The sequence below is a fragment of the Dromiciops gliroides genome, chromosome 1, assembly GCF_019393635.1.
Source record: "Dromiciops gliroides isolate mDroGli1 chromosome 1, mDroGli1.pri, whole genome shotgun sequence".
Lineage (NCBI taxonomy): Eukaryota > Metazoa > Chordata > Mammalia > Microbiotheria > Microbiotheriidae > Dromiciops > Dromiciops gliroides.
In genome coordinates this window covers 38,083,209-38,105,553 of record NC_057861.1, presented here as the reverse complement: position 1 = coordinate 38,105,553, position 22,345 = coordinate 38,083,209, and the positions used below count along the sequence as shown (strand labels likewise).

Below are 22,345 nucleotides of genomic sequence, written 5' to 3'. Positions count from 1 at the left end.
ATGTGCCAGGCTTTGTGCCTGTACTTTAGAAATATTACCTCATTTGATCTTCACAACAACCCTAGGAGGCAGGTATCATTATTACCCCCTTTTTACAGTTGAAACAGGCCGATAGAGGTAAACAGGGTTACCCAGGGTCACATATTTAATAATAATAGCTAATGGATTTGAACTCAAGTTTTCCCCACTCCAGGCCCATCCCTCTATCCACTGTGTTTTACATAAGGTAAGTGCTTAATAAAATGAACAAATGGCTTCATTTACTCTACAGCTACCATCCTTTTGTTTACCATCCCGCAGAGCTCATTTGCATCTTTTTTTCTTTTTAATTTTATTTCATTCTGAACTTAAACACCCCAAAAAGAGCATTTCTACAACACAAAAAAGAGGACCGAATAAAAAACCCCAAAACATTGTGATTCTCCACTTCATACTAATTTTTCAAGTGTGTAAGAAGAGTTCCTGTATTTCAAAAGCCCCCATGCTCTAGCTTGCTCTAGAAGTAGACAAGGGGGACGACTGCAATGTCTGTAAATGGAGAGGGCAGGCCCACAGACATCTCCCCCGAATGGGAGAGATATCTTGGCAAAATCACCTCAAGAAGAGACAGAGCAGAAGAGCAGGTGCATTAAAATATATATATATATATATATATATATATATATATATATATATATATATATATATATATATATATATATATATATATATATGAAAGCAAATTTGCAATTAAGTCATTGTGGTTATGCCTTTGGGAGATAAAAATGAACAGAGAAACTAAATGGCTGACAGCGACCCAAGGGAAGCCGAACTTCAGTTGTGTGATTAAAGGAGCAATTAAGGAGAGAGAAGAAGAGAACCAGCACCAAGGCACAACGGGGCTCATCACCTGCAGGCCAATTCAGGCCCTCCACTGGTACAAAAGTGAGCAGCAGCCTGACAGACAGACAGAAAAATCTCCTAGAATTGAGGCTTTGAACCACCCACCCCACCCCCACATTTTCACAGCTGAAAGCTGCCTCATGTTCTCACTGGATTCATTTCTATAGCTATATGGTATCATGAGGTCACATTAACTCAATCCGCTCCCCTGTTTCATAAACTTTCAAGTCTGAGCAGTAGACAGGATAAAACAGGACTTTTTACCTGGCAAATACAGAGCTCTGTTGGAATCAAGGTAAAAATGTGTTGTCTGGTAGATAAGCAGCCCTGCTTGCTGTTTATATGTGACCTCTGGGTATGGTAATAAAAGAGGGGGGGCAGCTAGGTGGCACAGTGGATAGAGCACTGGCCCTGGATACAGGAGGACCTGAGTTCAAATCCGGCCTCAGATACTTAACACTTACTAGCTGTGTGACCCTGGGCAAGTTGCTTAACCCCAATTGCCTCACTTAAAAAAAAAAAATTGTTGGGGCAGCTAGGTGGCACAGTGGATAGAGCACCGGCCCTGGAGTCAGGAGGACCCGAGTTCAAATCTGGCCTCAGACACTTAATACTTACTAGCTGTGTGACCCTAGGCAAGTCACTTAACCCCAATTGCCTCACCCCCCCCCAAAAAAAAAGGATTGCAAAATCCAACTTCAAACATGTGACACTTACTAGCTGTGTGACCCTGGGCAAGTCACTTAATATTCATTACCCCAGGAAAAGAAAAAAAAAAAAGGCCTATGGTCTCAGTACACATCACTATACTGCATGGGCATCCCTAGCCTGGAAGGAATCTACAGGGCATGATGCCAATGGCATTGGCAGCTCACAGAAACATGTTTAATGACACACAGTAGGGTGGGGGGAGTTCATACCATTCCATTATTGACAATGTAAGAATAAGATGCCCATCAGCTTTTTGGGATAGGCTGCTTAAGACCTGTAGCAGACAGGGGAAGGGAAAGTGACCTCTGGGCTTTTGAAATCAAGGTTTTTCAACAAAGTACTATAAGCCGGTATAAATACATCCCAGCATTCTTGAAAATAGAATCAGGTAGAGAATAATGACTGAGTTTATGCTTTCATTGATGCTGTTACTTAATTTAAAAACAAGTGCCCTGTACCCAGTAGGCCTTCAACAAATATTTGATAAATAAATAAAAAGAATACTAGCCTCTAATTCAAAAAAAAGACTGATGTGTGCCAGAGGTATCTGTCCAAGATTATAAGCTCTCACAAAGCAGGGAACACACTTGTTAGGTCACTTTACAGAAACAATAAGAAGCAGCATTTATAAAGCACCTACTATGTTGCAAGCACTGGGGACCCAAAGACAAAATAGTCTCTGCCCTCGAGAAGCTTATATTATACTTGGGGAAAACATAAGATTAAATACAAAAAATATATGCAAAATAATTTTTAGGGAAGGATATGAACAGCTAGTAGGGACCTACATACTTCTTCTAGGGGGTGACACCCAAACTGCATCATGAAAGGAAACAAAGGTTCAATGAGGTAAAGAGGATAAATTACATCTCAGGGGAAGGGGTGCAGGAGACAGGATGTCATATACAGGGAATAGAAGCTGGACCATTGAGTTCATAGAGAGATGGGCAGGAGCCAAAGGTAAATGGTGTTGCAACACATTGTAACGATTGGAATAACGCCACCTGCTGGAGACTTACTGTAGAAGAGTTCCGCCCATGAAACAAAGGTCTTTGAGGGCAAGACCAGGAGTCTTTTCTTTGGCGTCAGGAAGTGACGCGGGCTAGTGGGAGGAGGAAGGAAGAGACTGGCGCTTGGTCTCGCTCTCTTTCCTGAGGACTCTGGTGGAGAGCGGAGCTACAAATGCGCTCTCCCTTTAATAGATAGGAATCTAGGCCTTTCTATCTCTTTACCAAATTCTTATTCTCCTTAATAAATGCTTAAAAGTCTAACTCTTGCTAAAGCTTATAATTTATTGGCGACCACTCATTAGATATTTTAGACAGTTTAGCTAGAATTTTAGCCCTTAACAACATAGAGCACTGGCCCTGGAGTCAGGAAGACCCAAGTTCAAATCTGTTCCCAGATACCCTGGGCAAGTCAATATAGTTCTGTTTGCCTCAGTTTCTTCAATCATAAAATGGGGACAACAGCACCTCCCTCAAAGGATTGTTGTGAGGATCAGAGGAGATTGGATTTGAGAAAGAAACAGTGCCTGGCACATAGTAGGTACTATAGAAATACTTGTTTCCTTCCCCCTCCCAGGCTATGAAAGGCTCTAAACACCAACAAAGGATCCCATGTTTTATCTGAGAGTCACCGGAGCTCCAGGGATGAGACCAGGTACATTAGAAACAGGAAATATTCCTACAGAATGATCTCTGATGTGAGAGGTGGGGGATGAGAAGCATTAAATCCCCTCCAATTTGCAGAATCATTTTTTATTTATTTATTTATTTTTAGTGAGGCAATTGGGGTTAAATGACTTGCCCAGGGTCACACAGCTAGTAAGTGTTAAGTGTCTGAGGCTGGATTTGAACTCAGGTTCTCCTGAATCCAGGGCCCATGCTCTATCCACTGTGCCACCTACCTGCCGCAGAATCATTTTTAGAAGGTTTTTTTTTTTTTTTTTTTATCCTTTCTCATCCATGTCTTAGTGGAGGACATCACGGGACCACCTACCTACAAGGGGCTGGGATCCCAGGGGCCATTTTGGTCCAATCCCCTCTTCTTACAAAAGAGAAAACTGAGGGGCAACATCTTCAAGGGTCACACGGACAGGGTCAAAGGTGGGCTTTAAGTCACGCTACCTGCACAACTAAGGAGACAGAAGCCCAGAAAAGTGAAGGTATTCGGCTCAAGGTCATTCAACTAGCCAGGACTAAAACCCAACTCTTTGAAATCAGTGATTTGAGAAAATCTGTCAAGGGCACTGTCTGCTGCTTTTAAAAGCAAGGAATCTAATTAGTTAAAATGAAAACTCCTGGGTATGATGTGTTTTGTTCAAATACAACACCCCACCTTCCCCCAAATTACCTCTTGCCTCAAGCTCTCAAGGTATCTGATGCCATGATCCCAAAACAACAGCCCCAATCTCCTACTGTTCAGTGATTTGTGATTCGCCCCCATTTGTGTCTAGGCCCCAGCTCATCTGTCCATCAGACCAAGATCTGAACTGATCAAGAGATAAAAATTGATGGACAAATTTAATGTGTTGTTCACCCAACAGCATGATGCAATATGGACCATATATACAGATTCTACACCTCAACACCTGGTCAACTGAGGTTGTCCTAAGAGTAATCATAAAACACTCCATTCTACTTTAAAAGCAAAAGGAAGAAAAGCTTCATGGGAATCCAGACAGTATTTTCTTTAGGTGAATCAGAGATGGGCCACTCTAAGCTAGGACTACTTCCTGTTTCTGTCTGATGTCCCCCAATAATAGTTCAGTTGCCTATGCCAAGTATGCCCTCGGGCTGAACCCAAACCTGGGGTGGGGGGTGGGGGGGTGACACAGTGAGAAGCAAATGCTGAGAACAAATCTGGACTAAGAAATATTAAGAGATAAGACTGCTAAATCAAAAGGGAAAAGAGCTGACTTTTTCCCACCCCCAAATCAAAGGAGAATTGAGTTCACCAAGGGGGAAAAAAAAAAAGAGGACAGGAAATGAACCTTCACCTCTTGCTCATATTTTAAGGGGGCTCCAGATATCATGTATCAGAAGCAGGCTATTCCCTGTGCCACCCAGAGGGCTACTATTATTGCTTGGAACAGTGGTTGTACTGCAAGGCACACATACAGAGCCCATTCTGTCTAAGCCCAGGCGCTCATCTTTTCTAAGGAGTGAGCCCCACCTTGTGGCTTCCTCCATATTTTATCCTGAACTAACAAAGCCCCGGTGGATTCAAGGCTCACTCTCATTCCGGTGGCTTCATGGACCACAGAAACACATCTCATGCTTTGCTGTTCACTCTGGCTCATTCAAGCTGTGGGAGCCAAGAGGAATCAGGGCACAGACACACACACACACACACACACACAGCAATGGGGACAGAGACCTGGGAAAAGACTCCTCTGTCCCTGCTTTTGGCTCCCCTGAGGATGAAGAGGCTAACATGTTAGCTTTATTTTGTAAAATGACCTCACTCATCGGGGCAGCTAGGTGGCGCAGTGGATAGAGCACTGGCCTTGGAGTCGGGAGGACCTGAGTTCAAATCCAGCCTCAGACACTTAACACTTACTAGCTGTGTGACCCTGGGCAAGTTACTTAACCCCAATTGCCTCACTAAAAAAAAAAAAAAATGACCTCACTAGATTGTGGATGCAGAAGTAGAAAGGGTGACAGAGGGAGAACATGGCATGATCTGAGTCATCCATAAAGGTGTTTGTGGCACAACACAAGAGGTGGCCTAGGAGCCAGGAAGAGCTGGGTTCAATGCCTGCCTATCACATGCTATGCAACTCCAGGCAAGTCACATAACCTCAGGTCTCTAGGAAATTCTCTTAGAATCTAAATTGCAAAGAAGGTGCAGACCTGCACAAGAAGAGGGAGTTTGTTCACCCCCAAGTTCCCTATGGTGATAAAATCACAGGTCCAGTCCCTTGCCTTATAAGGCTACTCTCACAGTCAGATTATTGGGTTTGGGTTTTTTTGTTTGTTTGTTTGTTTGTTTTAGTGAGACAATTGGGGTTAAGTGACAGCTAGTAAGTGTTAAGTGTCTAAGGCCAGATTTAAACTCAGGTACTCCTGATTCCAGGGCCGGTGCTCTATCCACTGCGCCATCTAGCTGCCCCGTTTGGGTTGTTTTTTTTTAACCACAAATCTGCTTCTGTTTCATTCCAAGCACCATTTAATAAGCCCTCCTAATGGGCAAGGCATTATTTTATGCCTGGGAACACAAACGACAAAATAAGACTTATTCCCTGACCTCAAGGAGCCTACCAGCTAGTAGGGGAGACAAAGTACCTAATACAAACTAGATTATGCTAAGTGCAAAGAAGAAAGTCAAAGAGTTATGAGAAATCAGAGGACTGAGTAGTTATGTGAATTCTCTGGCAAATTCTGTTTTCTCATGTGTCAGAACAACTCGGCTTCATTTTTCCTGAGTCAATGAATGCTCATTAAGCATTCCCTTACCATCCTGCCGTCACTCTCATCGTTGGGAAATCTCATCCCTCTGCTGGATCTAATCAGCTTTGAGACTCACAACTCATTAGTACTCTCTGCTCCTCTGACTGGAGATCCTCAATTATAGAGGGGGCTTAAGCCAGCCACCTCCTCATTTCCTGTGGTCCTTTGGGCTTCTTTCAAATTCTCCATCATGATCATGGTCCTGCACCAAGGACCTTCTCCCTCCTCCATCCTCCCCCCATCCCCCAGTTTCTTAGCTTCCCTTTCTTTGTGGGGTAATGGGGGTTAAGTGATTTGCCCAAGGTCACACAGCTAGAATTAGAACTCAGATATTCCTGAATCCAGGGCCAGTGCTTTATCCACTGTGCCCCCTTTCTCTGTTCTTTCTCTGTTAGATTATAAACTCCTTGAGGGCAGGGACCACCTTTCTTTTTATTTGTATCTGTATCCCCATTACTTAGCACAGTGCTTGGTATGTACATAGTAGGTGGTTAATAAATGTTTACTGACTGATTAAAGTAATGAACATCTAGTTCAGTACCTATTCCTACTTTGTAAGAACCCCATGCCAGTGCAGAAACCTAGGAAGCCAGAATAAGAAAAGTGGAAAGAAAACAATTCTCTTTAGGCTGCTGCTTTTGGTCAGGCTGAGGAAAAGATGGCAAATTTCTGTCTTGGAGATGAGCAGGACCCAGGGTAGGGCAGCAAATTCCCAAGCCTTGAAGTGATTTTCCCAAAAATCAGGAACAGCCTTACTTGAATATAAGGAGCAAAACAAATGCTAATACCAGATATAAATGATCTTTGGATCTATTCATTTGGCTCATCTCCTCTACCAAAGTCCTTTTCCATTCCCTCATTGGTTTTTTGTTTGGTTTTGTTTTTTGGTGAGGCAACTGTGGTTAAGTGACTTGCCCAGGGTCGCACAGCTAGTAAGTGTCAAGCATCTGAGGCCGAATTTGAACTCAGGTCCTCCTGACTCCAGAGCCGGTGCTCTATCCACTGTGCCACCTAGCTGTCCCTCCATTGCCTCATTGAAGCATGGATGTGACCCTGAATTCAGGAACATGAGGTAAGGGTCAAGCAAGCTCCAGAAAGTCTTCCCAAGACAGAAATGGGCCTGGGGGTGGCTGGACTGTTGACTGGTTGTCTGAGTACCAGTTCATTCAAGTTTGCAGAGGCTTGTCACCAAATTGGCCAAAGGCTGATGAATGTTTTAGTCACACCAACTCTCCTAGGCCATCTACTATACCGTATGGGGATCCTAGGCAACCTGTGTCAGTGAAGGGAGGCTAGACCAATGAAAGCACAGATCTCTGACATACTGATTCAGACCTACTTCCACTTTTTTTGGAAAGACATATTGGTGCTATGGAAAGCACAACGAATCCCAAACTGGGATTCAAATCCTGCCTCTGACATTTATCAATTGTGTAGGTCACTTTAGCTTCTCCAAATTTAAGTTTCATCATCTGTAACATCAAGACACTAGGGAGGCAGCTAGTGGCTCAGTAGATAAAGCACTGGTCCTGGATTCAGGAGTACCTGAGTTCAAATCTGGCCTCAGACACTTGACACTTACTAGCTGTGTGACCCTGGGCAAGGCACTTAACCCTCACTGCCCTGCCAAAAAAAAAAAAAATCAAGACCCTAAATAGCCCCTACGTCCCAGGGCTGCTGCGAGGATCAAATGAGTGTCTGTATATACAGAGACTTCTATTTTTAAAGTGCTGCTTAAATGTTAGTTATTCCTATTATTCTATTACTGTGAATAACAAATTGTGACTATATTTCTATTTGAGTTGGAATTAAAATTTCATAGTATTGTGAGCACAAACGTTAAAATCGTCTGTCAAAACCATAATGACTCAGGAAAAAAATGGCCCAACAACTAAAAATTAATTTAATCTGGAGCCGAACAACTATAAGAATTAGCAAAACAAAAAAAGTTAGCTCCCACTAAATGTATGTTTCTCATTGAGCATATGCACCCATCTTCTCTTAAATGATGAAGTTTTATCTTGAATGATGCCAATCAGTCTGGTCAATCATCAACAAGCATTTACATAACAGCTCTAATGGGCTAGGCACTGTTCCAATGCTGGGAATAAATCCTGCCTATCTACAACATACATTGGGTAATTCTAGTTCAGATTTCCTATTTTGTTTTTTTTTAAACAAATGACCAGGGCAGCTAGGTGGCACAGTGGATAAAGCACCGGTCCTGGATTCAGGAGGACCTGAGTTCAAATCCTTTCTCAGACATTTGACACTTACTAGCTGTGGCAAGTCACTTAACCCTCATTGCCCCGCAAAAGAAAAAAAAAAGTAATTATTAAACAAATGACCAGTATCATTTATAGAAAAAAAAACATCAAAATTGACTAAAACTCCTGGTCTTGGCAATGCCTGAAATGCTCTCCCCCTTCTCTCCTCTATTTCTTGGAATCTCTGCTTTCCTTCAAAGACTTAATCAGATTAACTCCCGAGAGCAGAAATAGAAGAAATGTGTAGAAGTTGTAAATTGGTAAATCTAGGCTTAATGTCAGGAAAACTGATGATGAGGGTTATTCTTTCAGATACACTGGACTAGATATTCTCTGAGGCCCTTACAACTCAGAGATTTGGTAACTCTGTGTGACTCTCAAATTCTCTCCAGCCCTGACCACACATCTGCATGCCAATCCAGGCTTTCCAATTTCCGACTAAGTACTGGAAATAGCCAAGCACAGGCTGGGAGGCTGTACTAAGAGACTGCTGATTTTACACCCAGCTCTAAGATTTCTATGGTTCTTAATGCTCTCCTGCCACAAATCAGGAAGTATAAAATCGAACTCTCCATCTATCCTCTGACCCTGTTCCCTTCAAAAAACATTCATAAACATTGATTTTGTGTCCTCTATGTACAAGACGCTATTGCTAGTATTCATAATACAAATATGAGTAACAGAGAATTAGGATTGAAATCAAGGCTCAGATACTTAAAATTTATATTGTCATAAGCAAAATATCCCCTTTCTCTGGGAGTCCAGGTTCATAATAATAATAATAATAATAACAACAACAACAATAATATTCACCTTATAGGGTTTTCATGAAACATGATCATTTGTTTTTGGCAGAAGCACAATATGTGATCTTTTCTATGCTTTTGGAATAATCTTATTTTTCAGATATCTTGAAAATAAACTGAGTTACCTTTAAAAATTATGTCAATTTCTCTATACCACACACTCTATCTCAGGGCTATAGGGCTGTTTTGAGGATAAGATGAGATATTTGTACAGCAGTTTAAAAACCTTAAAGCATTCTCTAAGTTCTAGCTGTTGCCATTATTATTGCTGTTGCTATTATTATGAGACCACAGGGAGAAAAAGAATATTTTCAACTCGAAAGATGTTGACTATGAAGCATAGTGCTAAGGACAGCAGGAGCTGAGAATCTGTCCATCACAGGAGAGGGAATGAACATCAGACAGGAGGATATATATTCTATGGTCCTGTTAACAAAACAGGTCCAGGCCCTCACCAATTTCCCCAAGGTCAGAAGCACTTGTATAGTTCTGCAACCCTATTGGATAAGAATTAGAATTCTGAGGTCTGGATGAAGAAGGTTATTGACCAGTTGTTCCATAGTGAAAAAATCGAGAAAGAAGGTAGATGTCCCAAGGGCTACACTGGTGACCTTGGGGTATCCCAAATTGAGGGGAAAAACCTCTAGCATGTTGAATAGCTTGCTCCAGGAAGATTTACGAGAACCATGTGAATTAAGACCACAGATTTAGATTTAGAAGACTTGGTTTTGAATCTCTGCATGACTTTGGACAAGTCACCTCATCTCTGAAGGCCTCAGGTTCCTTATCATTAAAATATGGGGACTGATCCAGATGGCCCCTGTGGTCCCTCTCTTACAGATCCAAATCTATAATATATGATCGAGGATATCACTGAAGGACTAGAATCTGAACTGGTGAAGATAACCCATATTTCTGAATCATGGATCCATCAAAGCCTTGTCTTCCCCTATGTCCTTATCCAAACTGATCTGTGCCATGTCCTTCTGTCAGGATTCTACTCAATTCAGAAACTAGTCTATGGACTAATATAAGTTCACCTCTCTACATAGCCTAATTTCTTAAACTGCCAAATTTGGCAGCAGAAAAAAAAATATATATATATATATATATATATATATATATATATATATAACCAAAGTCATGTAAAAATTTCTCAGGCAAAAAAGGGGTCACAAGTGGGAAAAGTTTAAGAAGTCCTGCTCTATATGAATTACCCTACTAAATGATGTATTTCAATTTGCATGAGAACTTTGTGAAATAAAATGCCATATCCCAAAGGTTGACTAATAAGAACTTCTAATACTATCATAGGTAGTAAAATGACATATTTGGCAGTGGGTGAGGACTGTGATAGGCAGCTAAGTAGCGCTGGGCCTGGAGTCAGGAACACTCTTTTTGAGTTCAAAGCTGGCCTCAGATACTTACTTACTAGCTGGGTGACCCTGGGGAAGTCACTTCACCCTGTTTTGCCTCAGTTTTCTCCTCTGTAAAATGAACTGGAGAAGAAAATAACAAACCACTCCAGTATCTCCGCCAAGAAAACCCCAAATGGGGCCACGAAGAGACAGACATGATTGAAATGACTGAACAACAAGAGGACTACGATGTCTCTCAAATCACACCACCTTGGTGGGCTGTGAATTCAATCTACAAATGCTATATGTAAAAATCTCCTGGGGAGAACATCTCTAATGGACTGAATTACAGGGAAGGCCAAGGGAGAGGTGGTATTGTGGTTATCATAAAAACATTACTACATAGACTCTCCATATATAGTTCAGGAAGGAAAAAAAAAAAACCAGAAAACTGGCTTTTTATTGCCATAGGTGTGGACATTTTAGAAGAAGACTGCCAAAATAAAGAAAAGTTTGTCAGAGACAGATTAACTGCTGATACCCATGATGAATTGGGCCATTAAGGGTGTGATCAGACAGCTCTATAAATAACTGATTCAATGCAACAAATGTTTATTAAGCCCGTGGTGAAGGGAGAGGGAAAAAAAGACTAAGCTACCACCCTGCCCTCGAGGACTGTGCAAATCAGCCTGGGAGATTAAACATGAAATGACAATGATACTGGGCTCCTGGTACAGAGTTGTATGGTAACAGAGAAGAAATGAGACATGCCCTGGGAGTGGTTGGGAGAAGAGCAGATCAGGAGAAGTTTTGTAAAGGGCACAGCACTAAAACACAGATCGATCCTTGAGGGATCTCCGGGATATAAACTGACAAAGTTGGGGGAAGGAACAGCAATGTAGCCACAGGGAACAGCACAAAGAAAGGTATGGAGGAAGGGGCAGCTAGGTGGCACAGTGAATAGAGCATTGGCCCTGAAGTCAGGAGTACCTGAGTTCAAATGCGACCTCAGATAGTTGACACTTACTAGCTGTGTGACCCTGGGCAAGTCACTTAACCCCAATTGCCCCACAGAAAGAAAGAAAGGTATGGAGGTGAGAGAGGAGAGTGAGTATTTGGGCGAATGAGCTAGTTGGTTGGAGTGAGCATAGAGGGAAATGAGGTGGGAAAATAATAGTGATAATAATGATAATAGTTAACATTTATATAGCACTTACTATATGTCAGGCACTGTATGAAAGCACATTACAATTATTATCTTATTTGATCCTCACAACAATCCTGCAAGCTAGCGGATATTACTATTCCCATTTTAAATTTCCTTTTTTATTCAGCTTTTTTTGCTTTACTTTAATATTTCTTTTTTTTTTTAAGTGAGGCAATTGGGGTTAAATGACTTGCCCAAGGTCACACAGCTAGTAAGTGTTAAGTGTCTGAGGCCAGATTTGAACTCAGGTACTCCTGACTCCAGGCCCGGTGCTCTATCCACTGCACCACCTAGCTGCCCCTCTATTCCTTGAGAAAACTGAGGCAAACAGAGATTGAGTGACTTGCCCAGGGTTACATAAGGATCAGGGGCTGGATTTGAACTGACAAGCTTTGAGCAGTGTGATTGACATAATTATTCTCCATAAAACATTACATAGAAAGGAATATAAAAGATACAATGGGATTGAGAGAAAATGAGGACAAAGATCACTTAGAAAGTTATAGCAGAAATCTACTCAGGATGTAGTAAGGTACTAAAGTAAGGAAGTTAAAAGACTGTTGGGAAGGAGGAAAGAAATTAGCAAGATTTTGCATAGATAAAACCACCGAAACTATTGGACATGGGCAGGGAGGAAAGGAAGATAGTCACTAGGGAAGACAGGAGAGGGAGAGAAGAAGATGGAAAGAGAGAGAAAGACAGAGAGAGAGAGAGAGAAAGAGAGAGAGAGAGAGAGAGAGAGAGAGATGAATGAACTGAGAGAATCAATTCTTCCAGGAGAGAAGATGAGACAGATGGATAGGGATGGAGAGGTTCATCTTGATATATTATATTATATTACTATGTATAATAATATACTATATATTGTATATGTATTATATATTATATTATATATTTTTACATGTATTATATATTCTATTTAGAGAGAGAGAATACCCTGGCTTCTTTTACAAGTTGAATTATGGGGAAAAAATCACTGTAGTTACCATGAAGTTAAGATTTAGCCTGAATTCTAAAAATACCTATTATGGTGACATTAACTTTGAAAGCACAGATCTCTATAAATGAATGTCCTCAAAGCTAACACAAAAAACCATTAGCTCCATTATTTATTTATATAGCAAATGGATTTTTAAAAGACTAGTAGTGATGAAATCGCTACTCAATCTCACCTGAGTTTCTTAGTTTAGATTTTAATATAACCACAGTCACTGACTTAATTAAAGGCTTGTTTTCTAAAGTAACAGCTGCTACCCTGTGATAGGCAAGATACAAGCATGTCTGTTTTACACAAAGCCATGTGAGACATCTGTTGTCTAGCACGAATCTTTCAAAGTGTGTTTAAAAAAAAATGCAGAAAGGGCATCAGTGAATTCAACCCCAGCATTTGATATACTTTGTTAGCAACCCCATTAAAGGACAGGTATTCGAGCCTATAGCTTTAACTTTGTGGGCCTGGTAGGCCTATGCCTTGTACGGCTGACTAAAGCAGGGACTGGTAAAAACTACTCACGCACCTCATAGGCCTAAGAGGCTTGTCCAAAAATTAAAAGGAACAACTTGACAAGCAGTTCTGTGAAATCAGAAGACACTGCTTTCTCCTGTACTGCACAAGGCCCCACTCAAAAGCAGCTACAAGCCCATGCAAAAAAGTCTTTCTTGTCTTGAGGTTTCCTTCCTGTCTATACTGATGATACAAAGAGTTTGCATCCAAGAGCAAATCTTCACTGGATGTTGAGGATAGGAGGCTCAAGACTATTTTGAGGAACTGACAGAGAGGTTAAAATTCACTTTATTGACAATCCAGAAAGCAAACCACCACCATATATATATATATGTGTGTGTGTGTGTGTATGTATATATATATATATATATATGTATATTTGTGTGTGTATGTATGTGTGTATACATATATATATATATATGTGTGTGTGTGTGTGTGTGTGTGTGTGTGTGTTGCTTTTAATTTTTTTTTTTTTTTGGTGAGGCAATTGGGGTTAAGTGACTTGCCCAGGGTCACACAGCTAGTAAGTGTCAAGTATCTGAGGCCGGATTTGAATTCAGGTACTCCTGACTCCAGGGCCAGTGCTCTATCCACTGCACCACTTAGCTGCCCCATTGCTTTTAATTTTTAAGGGTTAATTTTTTCATTGACTCACAGTTTCAGATTAATAATCAGAACTTGTGATTTTTTTTTTTTAATTTCAAGTTCTAAGACAAGTCGGAAATTTGTGGCATAGTGGGGAAAGCGCTGGGTTTGGAGTCAGAGATCACAGGCTCAAATCCTGTTTTGTTTTGTTTTGTTTTTCGCTTATAATCAGGTCATGTAGACACTCTGGGACCTCAGTTTCCCCAGCTATAAAATGAAGGGGTTTGACCCAATGACCTCTGAGGAACTGCAAATCTATAGTTTTATAGTCTAGGACCCTAAAATGGAGTTTTCTATTCATTATCCTCTTCCAGAAAGCTCCCTTTTCCCGGGGCAAAGTTCCCTGCGTGTGCCCATACGAACCCAGTTCAAAGCCTTGATATATAGAAGAGGTTAAGCCAGGAACATTGATTTTCACCAGAGAAAACAACGCATGCACTTCCTCCACAGATAGGCAGATCGACCAGAAGAACTATAATTTCCCCCTTCAAAAGGGAAATAAACTTTTATTGACATGCTTAGTTAGGCCTGGGTGTGTTTATTACCTGAGGATGGGAGAACAATAATCCTGTCTCTTCATGCTTAACAATGGCCGCATTGCCAGGAATATTTCTTGCCAACACGGGGACTTCCAGGTCCATTGCCTAAAGAAAGAAGACAGGTGGGCTGATGGCAATCATTTTAAAGAACTGTTTGTGGACAGGAGAACCTAATTTGCAGAAGTGTTCACTCCTGTTGCTTGGACTCCAGAATTTCCCGGGAATGCAGCCCAGGGTAGTGTTCAGACACTCTGCCCATCACATGTTTCCAAGACACCTGAATTTGTAATCACCGTAAGCGGATTTGGAAACCTGGAAAGCTTGTAGATGAGAACAGCTTCCTGGGTACCTCTGTCGCAGTGACGCGGAGGAAACCTCCCTCTCGGAGGGTCCATTTTACACTGATTCACTGACAGGCTGGAGAATACATTTTTAATGACCATCCTTACTTTCCCTGATGAGTAATTTTCTTCCAGTATCAGGGGATGAGCGGCGTGAGGACTAAACTCATTTCTTTGGCAGGCAGACAGGATGAAAAAAGGGACCCAGAAGATCATGCCGATTATGCACCGAGCATGCCTTCCCTTCCTAAGAAGGAGAGGTAGAAGCAGATAGAAAAGTGTTGGATCCCTGTGTTGAGAGCGTTCTGAAAAAGAGGCACCCAAAATAGACTCTCCAAGGGGTCTAGGGATTGACCCACCAATACACTAGCATAGGGAGGTGATGGAAAGGGCACTAGATTTGGATCAAAAAGGCCTGGCTTCAGGGGGCGGCTAGGTGGCACAATGGATAAAGTACCAGCCCTGGATTCAGGAGGACCTGAGTTCAAATCTGGCCTCAGACATTTGACACTTTCTAGCTGTGTGACCCTGGGCAAGTCACTTAACTCCCATTGCCCTGCCAAAAAAAAAAAAAAAAAAAAGAAAGAAAGAAAAGGCCTGGCTTCCAATATGGATTATGCTCCTTACTACCTTTGGGGAAGACATGTTATTTTCTAGGCCTCAAATTCTTCACCTATAAAATGGGGATGAAAGGCCCCTAGCATGGGGCAGCTAGGTGGCGCAGTGGATAAAGCATTGGCCCTGGAGTCAGGAAGACCTGAGTTCAAATCCAGCCTCAGACACTTGACACTAGTTGTGTGACCCTGAGCAAGTCACTTAACCCTCATTGCCCTGCAAAAAGAAAAAAAAAAGAAAGAAAGAAAAGAAAAAAGAAAAGCTAGATGGTGCAATGGATAGAACGCCAGGGCCTGGAGCCAGGAAGATCCTCCTTGTGAGTTCAAATCCAGCCTCAGACACTTACTAGCTGTGTGACCCTGGGCAAGTCACTTATTCTTGTTTGCCTCAGTGTCCTCATATGCAAATGAGCTGAAGAAGGAAATGGCAAACCCCTCCAGTATCTTTCCCAAGATACTGGAGTCATGAAGAGTCTGACATGACTGAAAAACAACTGAACAAATGAGACCTCTAGCACTTAGCTCAAAGAAGAATGGGGAGGAGGAAGGAAACCAGCATTTATTAAGTGCCTACTATGTGCCAAGCACTATGCTAAGCGCTGTACAAGTATCATATTTGATCCTCACAAGAACCCTGGGAGGCTGGTGCTATTATAATCTTAATTTTATAGTTGAGGAAACTGAGGCAGAGGCACGCATGCACACGCGCGTGCACGCACACACACACACACGCACACACACACACACACACATTAGCTAAAATCCATAAAGTTCTTTTGTAACTCTTAGCATGCAATACAGAGATCAGCAATTATTACTTCCAGAAAGAATAACTGTCCCATCTTTACCTGGTGTCAGAGAATGAAGGAATCAGCTTTGTAGGCAAACAGCCATATTCTATCAAGCTATTGCTGGACAGTGTTTTAGGGAATAAAGCTAAATTAAGTTGCTTGTTTGGTGTCCTGCACTAGGAACTTTGTTCTGGCTATGACGTGTGATATGAGCAATTCCATGTAATAATGAACTCTCATAATGGAGCCATAATTTGTTTCCAGAGATGACCAGTCTCATAATCCTAATATACAAATTCCATTAGTGGATAACTTTAAAATCCCACTTTCTCATAGTGCTATACCTTTAGCCTATGGCTGTGACCCAAAACAATCTACTTACTTGCGGGGTGGGACAATCTGGGTATATAAATAGAAATTGGCAATGAAATTGTGTTCTTCTGATTTCAGCTGCTCATTAGCTAAGGGCAGCTTTCTTATGACTTACGTCTTCACTTTTTCCTTACCTGGCCTTGTTTCACCCATCTTCACAGCTTATAGCTTGTATGGTCTGATCAGACCACATCTGAGCTGGCAATGGGTGAATGTTCCTTCAGGGCAAGAGACATTTCATTTTCATCTTTGTAGCTTCAATGCCTGGCACAGTGCCCAGGACATAGCTGGTGCTTAATAAATGCCTAATGAATGGATAAGAACTTTTGTTGGGCACCTCGTATAAGTCCTTTCTTATTCGGGGTTGGGTTGGAATAGGTGACCCTGGATTCTGATGATCTATGATTCTCTGAAAATTTCAAATCGGTTCCTTCTTTTCCTCTCCAAATAAGTTTCCAGAAGTACTACAGCTTTGCACCTGTTCACAATGCCTTTTCAGCTTGTTAAAACATTCGTGTCTCTCAGACAGCAGATGAAAACAGAACCACTATGTGGAACCACACAAAGCTCTGTGGGCTTAAATTTAATATTTGGTGTGCATCCTACTGTTTGATAAGATTTATATTGAAAAACATGTGGTAGTATTTCAAAGTCAGAGATGGTTTTCCATAGCCCACTAAAGAGATATCTTAGTTAATGTCCATCCCTGCCACCTAACCGAAAAGAAATGTTGGCTATTGTAAGGCTATCTCAAAGAGAAGTAAGCTAAGTAATAGAATTTTATTTCTTACATGTCTTTCGGGAAATATATCTCATTGAGGGACCAAGAAATTACTTCCTTCAAAAGTTTAAAAAACAAACAAACAAACCACAAAACACATTCAAGGATTAAACATTTTAGGTTGTGTTAATTTAAATTATATGTACCCCTAGGTTTTTCAGACCTGATTTAATTAAAAGTCTAGGGCCAAAGATGGGTTAAGGGTGTTAAGAAGAACACAGAATCAACATTTTAAGGCAGTCAGAATAGCCTTGCCTTGGAAAGAAATGAGATTTGACAGCAATTCACTGAATTGTTCCACTGAAATGATAGTAGATTGCCACGTGACATGCATGTGCTAGCAAATTACTTGATGAATTCAACCCCATTCCCTCAATGGAATGAAAATGGATCCTTTAAAGGGGGGAAATATATTTATGTATAAGATATCAATTCATTGAAAATCTGATGACTGCTATTATAAAAATTCACGTTTTCAAGGTTAAAAGAGGTAGCTAAATGTTTCATGTCAAGAGCTATCCCTAAAAAGCAAATTCCAAAACACAGTAAGAATAAACACTGATGAGCCTTGGAAGTGTTTGGATTCTGAACATCTAGCTATACATGAATACTGGGAGAAAACCAAAACAAGTGATTCTGAGCTATGGAAATTTTCCCTATCATTGTACTGATGGAAATGGGGGGACTGCCTCTGTCTTTCCCATTTTGTTTTATTAAGTGGCATCACATTCAGGGAAAATATCAGATGAACAATGTAGGTCAATTCTGCTATGCAGAAAGAAAAAAAAAGGACTGGTTTATTTTTTCTCCCCCCGCTTCAGTTCCGTGCAGTTTTAGGAACACAGAGCTCTGGTAAAATAACAGAATGTCTTTCAGATCTTAATGTGAGGGTAACTGGTATCCAGCTGAATAAATAGAAAATGGTAGAAGTACCTGTGATGAAATAATAACCCAGCAAGGACTGATGCAGACATAATGGAAAATATAAAAGAGAACTAGAAATATAACAGCAAGAGATGCACTTAGTGAAACAGAAAATAGGATGCATATGGACAAAAGGTGAACGCTTATCTGGGAGGGATTGCAAAGGGATTTGTGGGAAGTTGTACTTCATGTCCTTCATCCAGGTCTCATCCAGAGCTAAGAATTGATGATCTAATCCTTTTTGACTTGTGCTTTAACATACTACAACGTTTTATATCCAAGTTAACAAATATTTGAGAGCCCTCTTTGGTAGGTTAGAGAAGATGAGCCAAATAAGTCTCATGTGCTGTTATGTCCTAATACAAAATACTACCTTGATAATAAAGTCAATTGAGCATTGTCCTGAAAGGACTCAAAAGTGATGGGCTTATTTATCTGATACCCAATGAAGAACAACGGCTGATTTTATCAGGAGTTACTTAAATACCTTCCCCTCTGAGATTACCCTCCAGGATGCTGGAACATGCTGAACTAAAAAACAAAGCAGGGAAATGCTTGCGATTAGGAAAATACTGGTGATTTACCCCACCCTGCACCCTCGCCAAGGCATAATAACTGGAATTTCTGTAGCACCAAAGGGTTTCCAGGAGACTTTCCAGATATGATCACATTGAGGTTCACACCAACCGTCTGAATAACCAAGGTTGGTATGGCCAGCTCTTTTGGGGTAAGAAACACTGTTACATAAGACATGATTTTCTGAAGTTTGAAACTCAAACTAGATAGAAGGCATAATTATCTTCCTCTATAGGAAAGTGAGTTTGCTAAAGGTGTGGCACTAGTACTTAGTTGCCCAACTTTTATATTCCAATAAAGCACCGTTCAGGGGCAGCTAGGTGGCGCAGTGCATAGAGCACCGGCCCTGGAGTCAGGAGGACCTGAGTTCAAATCCGACCTCAGACACTTAACACTTACTAGCTGTGTGACCCTGAGCAAGTCACTTAACCCCAATTGCCTCACTTAAAAAAAAAAGATAATGGGAGAGGCAGTTAGGTGGCACAGTGGATAGAGAACCTACCCTGGATTCAGGAGGACCTGAGTTCAAATCCAGCCTCAGACACTTAACACTTACTAGCTGTGTGATCCTGGGCAAGTCACTTAACCCCAATTGCCTCACCAAAAAAAAAAAAAAAACACCATTCATCATCTGTTCTCTTATCTTATTAATGGTGACTCCTTAGATACACAGAATACTGGTAATCCCAAAAGGTGAGATCTCACATATTATACACAACTTGGCTAAAGTAGATAAAGCTGTGATGTTTAAAATCTATGGGCTATCATGGTCAAAGATGGAAACCTTGAAGAGGTTCCCCTATCACACCTTCACCAAAGCTACATGAGTGTGATCTCACGACCCTGAGCATCCTTTCCAGAAGCTCGTTAGTATTCAGTGTGTCTTTCCAAAGAGGCTTGTAACGATTGGAATGACACCACCTGCTGGAGACTTACTGTAGAAGAGTTCTGCCCATGAAGTGAAGGTCTTTGAGGGCAAGACCAGTAGTCTTTTCTTTGGAAAAGGAAGTGACGTGGGGTAGTGGGAGGAGGAAGGAAGAGACTGGCGCTCAGGTCACGGGCTCTTTCCTGGGGACTCTGGCGGAGAAGGGAACTCGAAATGTGCTCTCCCTTTAATAGATAGGAATCTAGGCCTTTCTCTCTCTCTTTACCAAATTCTTATTCTCCTTAATAAATGCTTAAAAGCCTAACTCTTGCTAAAGCTTATAATTTATTGGCGACCACTCATTAGATATTTTAGACAGACTAGCTAGAATTTTAGCCCTTAACAGGCTGGTCATTGGTACCAATGGACATTTAAAAATACAGAAACCTAACCCAGTGGGAAGGCATTTCCTTTGTGAGAAAATAATGGGATCTGGCAGATACTCAAAGGCTCACCTGGAGATTAATCTAAACTGATTGAATTAAGTGAGAGTGATTGCTGACTAGCCTACTTCAAGTTAATTAGATTGTAACCACACCTGGCTGACCCTTAAGGAGGTGTTGTTCTCAGAAGCTAAGGACTTTGAACTCAACTCAGAGACCACCTTCAAGTCCAGTGAACCAATGGATTTGGATGACACCTGCCAATCAGCTTGAAGCAGTGTGTAAGGACCACCTCTGCTCCAGACCTATAAAAAGCTTCCACACTCAGTTTGGGAGGAGTTCGTGGTTGAAGCAGGCTCATGGTGGAGGACTTGAGGAAGAACCAGACCAGGCTGGAACTCTAGGCTAGATAGACCTTTTCTTAACTTTCTGAACTCCGCATGTTTTCCTTTTACTAATACCTAGTATGCTTTAATAAATGCTTAATGCCCAAAGACTGGTGCTAAAGCTTCTAGTTTAAATCAACCACACAGTTAGGTTTTAAACATCACACCATGCTCTCTGCTTGAAGTCCAGCACTGTTGTGAGTAACCAGGGGATCAACCTTACCAATAACTACCAGGACTCTCCCTTCCCAACCTACCATTATTTCCCCATATTTTCTCTATTACCACTTCCCAGAGCTGTCTTATCAGTCTCTAAGACTACAAAGTAGGCAGGAAAAGCAAAAAAAGAATGAATATTTCTATCAGAAACACACCATTTTCACACTGGAGTTCTCAGTCAGACCTCTCTTAAGGCTGCTTCCTTCCCAAACAAAGATATTTGCAGGGGCAGAAGGGCACCACACACACTCCTGGTTTTATTTTGATTTTGTCCCTTGAAAGGGGAAGTAGCAACAAGAAATGAAATGATTTATTTAACTATCAACTATAGAAAAAGCTCCTTTTTAGACTCCAGAAAACACAGCGTTCGTTGCCCTCCCAGTTGTGAAGTGTGCAGAACTTTATTGACAAAGACTTCACCTTTATAAATAAGCCAAGGAGTGATGGGCAATTTCAGGTCCCCGCATTCAACAGTCGAGTGATATATAATTACCTCCAGAACTGCAGCTGACATTCCTTCTGAAACAGAGGTATTCACGACAGCGAAGCAATTTTTCACAATGGCGTGAAGATCTTCTTGAGGCATCTCCCCCATCAATTGTACCCCAGCTGCCCTAGAAATTAAGCATGTCATGAATAGCTTCTCCTTTGACTTTCTTGCAGGGGTAAGAGAGCAAGGGATAAAGATATCATCTTTTCCAGAAAATATCATAGAGCAATAAGTAAGCATAAATATGGCCAGCTCAGGGCAGCTGGTGGTACAGTGGCGAGAGGGCCGGACCTGGAGTTAGGAAGACCCGATATCAAATCTGTCCTCACACATTAGCTGTGTGACTCTGGGTGAGTCACTTTACTCTTGCCCACCTCAGTTTCCTCATCTGTAAAATGAAGATAATAGCACCTATCTCATAGGGGTTGTTGCAAGGACCAATATGTGTAAAATGCTTAGTATACTGCCTGGCACTTAGTAAACACTACATAAATGCTAGTTATTTATTACTGTTATTATTATTATTATTATTATCATTATCATTATTCTGCCGAGGAAGCTACATGAGGATGGTGACACAGCTTTCTAATGGGGAAACCTCTTTAGGCATTACCTTCTCTTCAAGTCCACATGGAGTTAGAGAGGTAGAGATTCAAAGTACCCCTGAGATAAAAAGGCTTAGGAAATCTCACATTCAAAGCCCAATTTTGGGAAGTTATCTTTTTGACATCAATTTTTGTTTATTTATTTTTTGTGGGGCAATGAGGGTTAAGTGACTTGCCCAGGGTCACACAGCTAGTAAGTGTCAAGTGTCTGAGACTGGATTTGAACTCAGGTCCTCCTGAATCCAGGTCCAATGCTTTATCACTGGACCACCTGGCTTCCCTGATAGTTATCTTTTAAGATTAGCTCCTAGGATTCTCTGCTGCCATCTGCTTGGAAATAGATGACGGTGATAAGAGACGAACTCCGGCCTGTTGTCTTGTTGCTATTTTGAAGACTAGGCTAGAAAGATAGTTTCACTATTTTTCTCTCTCTCTAGGTGTGTAGCAAGAACAGTCCCCCTTACCTTTTCACTCTGGCTTTCACTTCACTTGTAAACACTGGATCAACCTGGGAAAAGGGAAATAAAGAACAGAGTCTGAAACCTGCCGCATAGCGAATTGTCCC

General features: G+C 41.3%; 1 protein-coding gene across 2 annotated transcripts in view; it reads right to left on the bottom strand.

Moving 5' to 3' along the window:
* The window catches only part of GLT1D1 (glycosyltransferase 1 domain containing 1), a 120,771-nt gene that overhangs the window by 12,365 nt on the left and 86,061 nt on the right, over positions 1-22,345 (bottom strand). Inside the window, exons 9-11 of one of the 2 annotated variants that reach the window (XM_043979380.1) lie at positions 22,245-22,288; positions 21,179-21,299; positions 14,380-14,478 (exon numbers count right to left, since the gene is read on the bottom strand). In XM_043979380.1, the coding sequence (XP_043835315.1) occupies positions 14,380-14,478; positions 21,179-21,299; positions 22,245-22,288 (264 nt within the window). The remainder of the gene's footprint in view (positions 1-14,379; positions 14,479-21,178; positions 21,300-22,244; positions 22,289-22,345) is intronic. The other variant, XM_043979381.1, reaches the window with a different exon arrangement.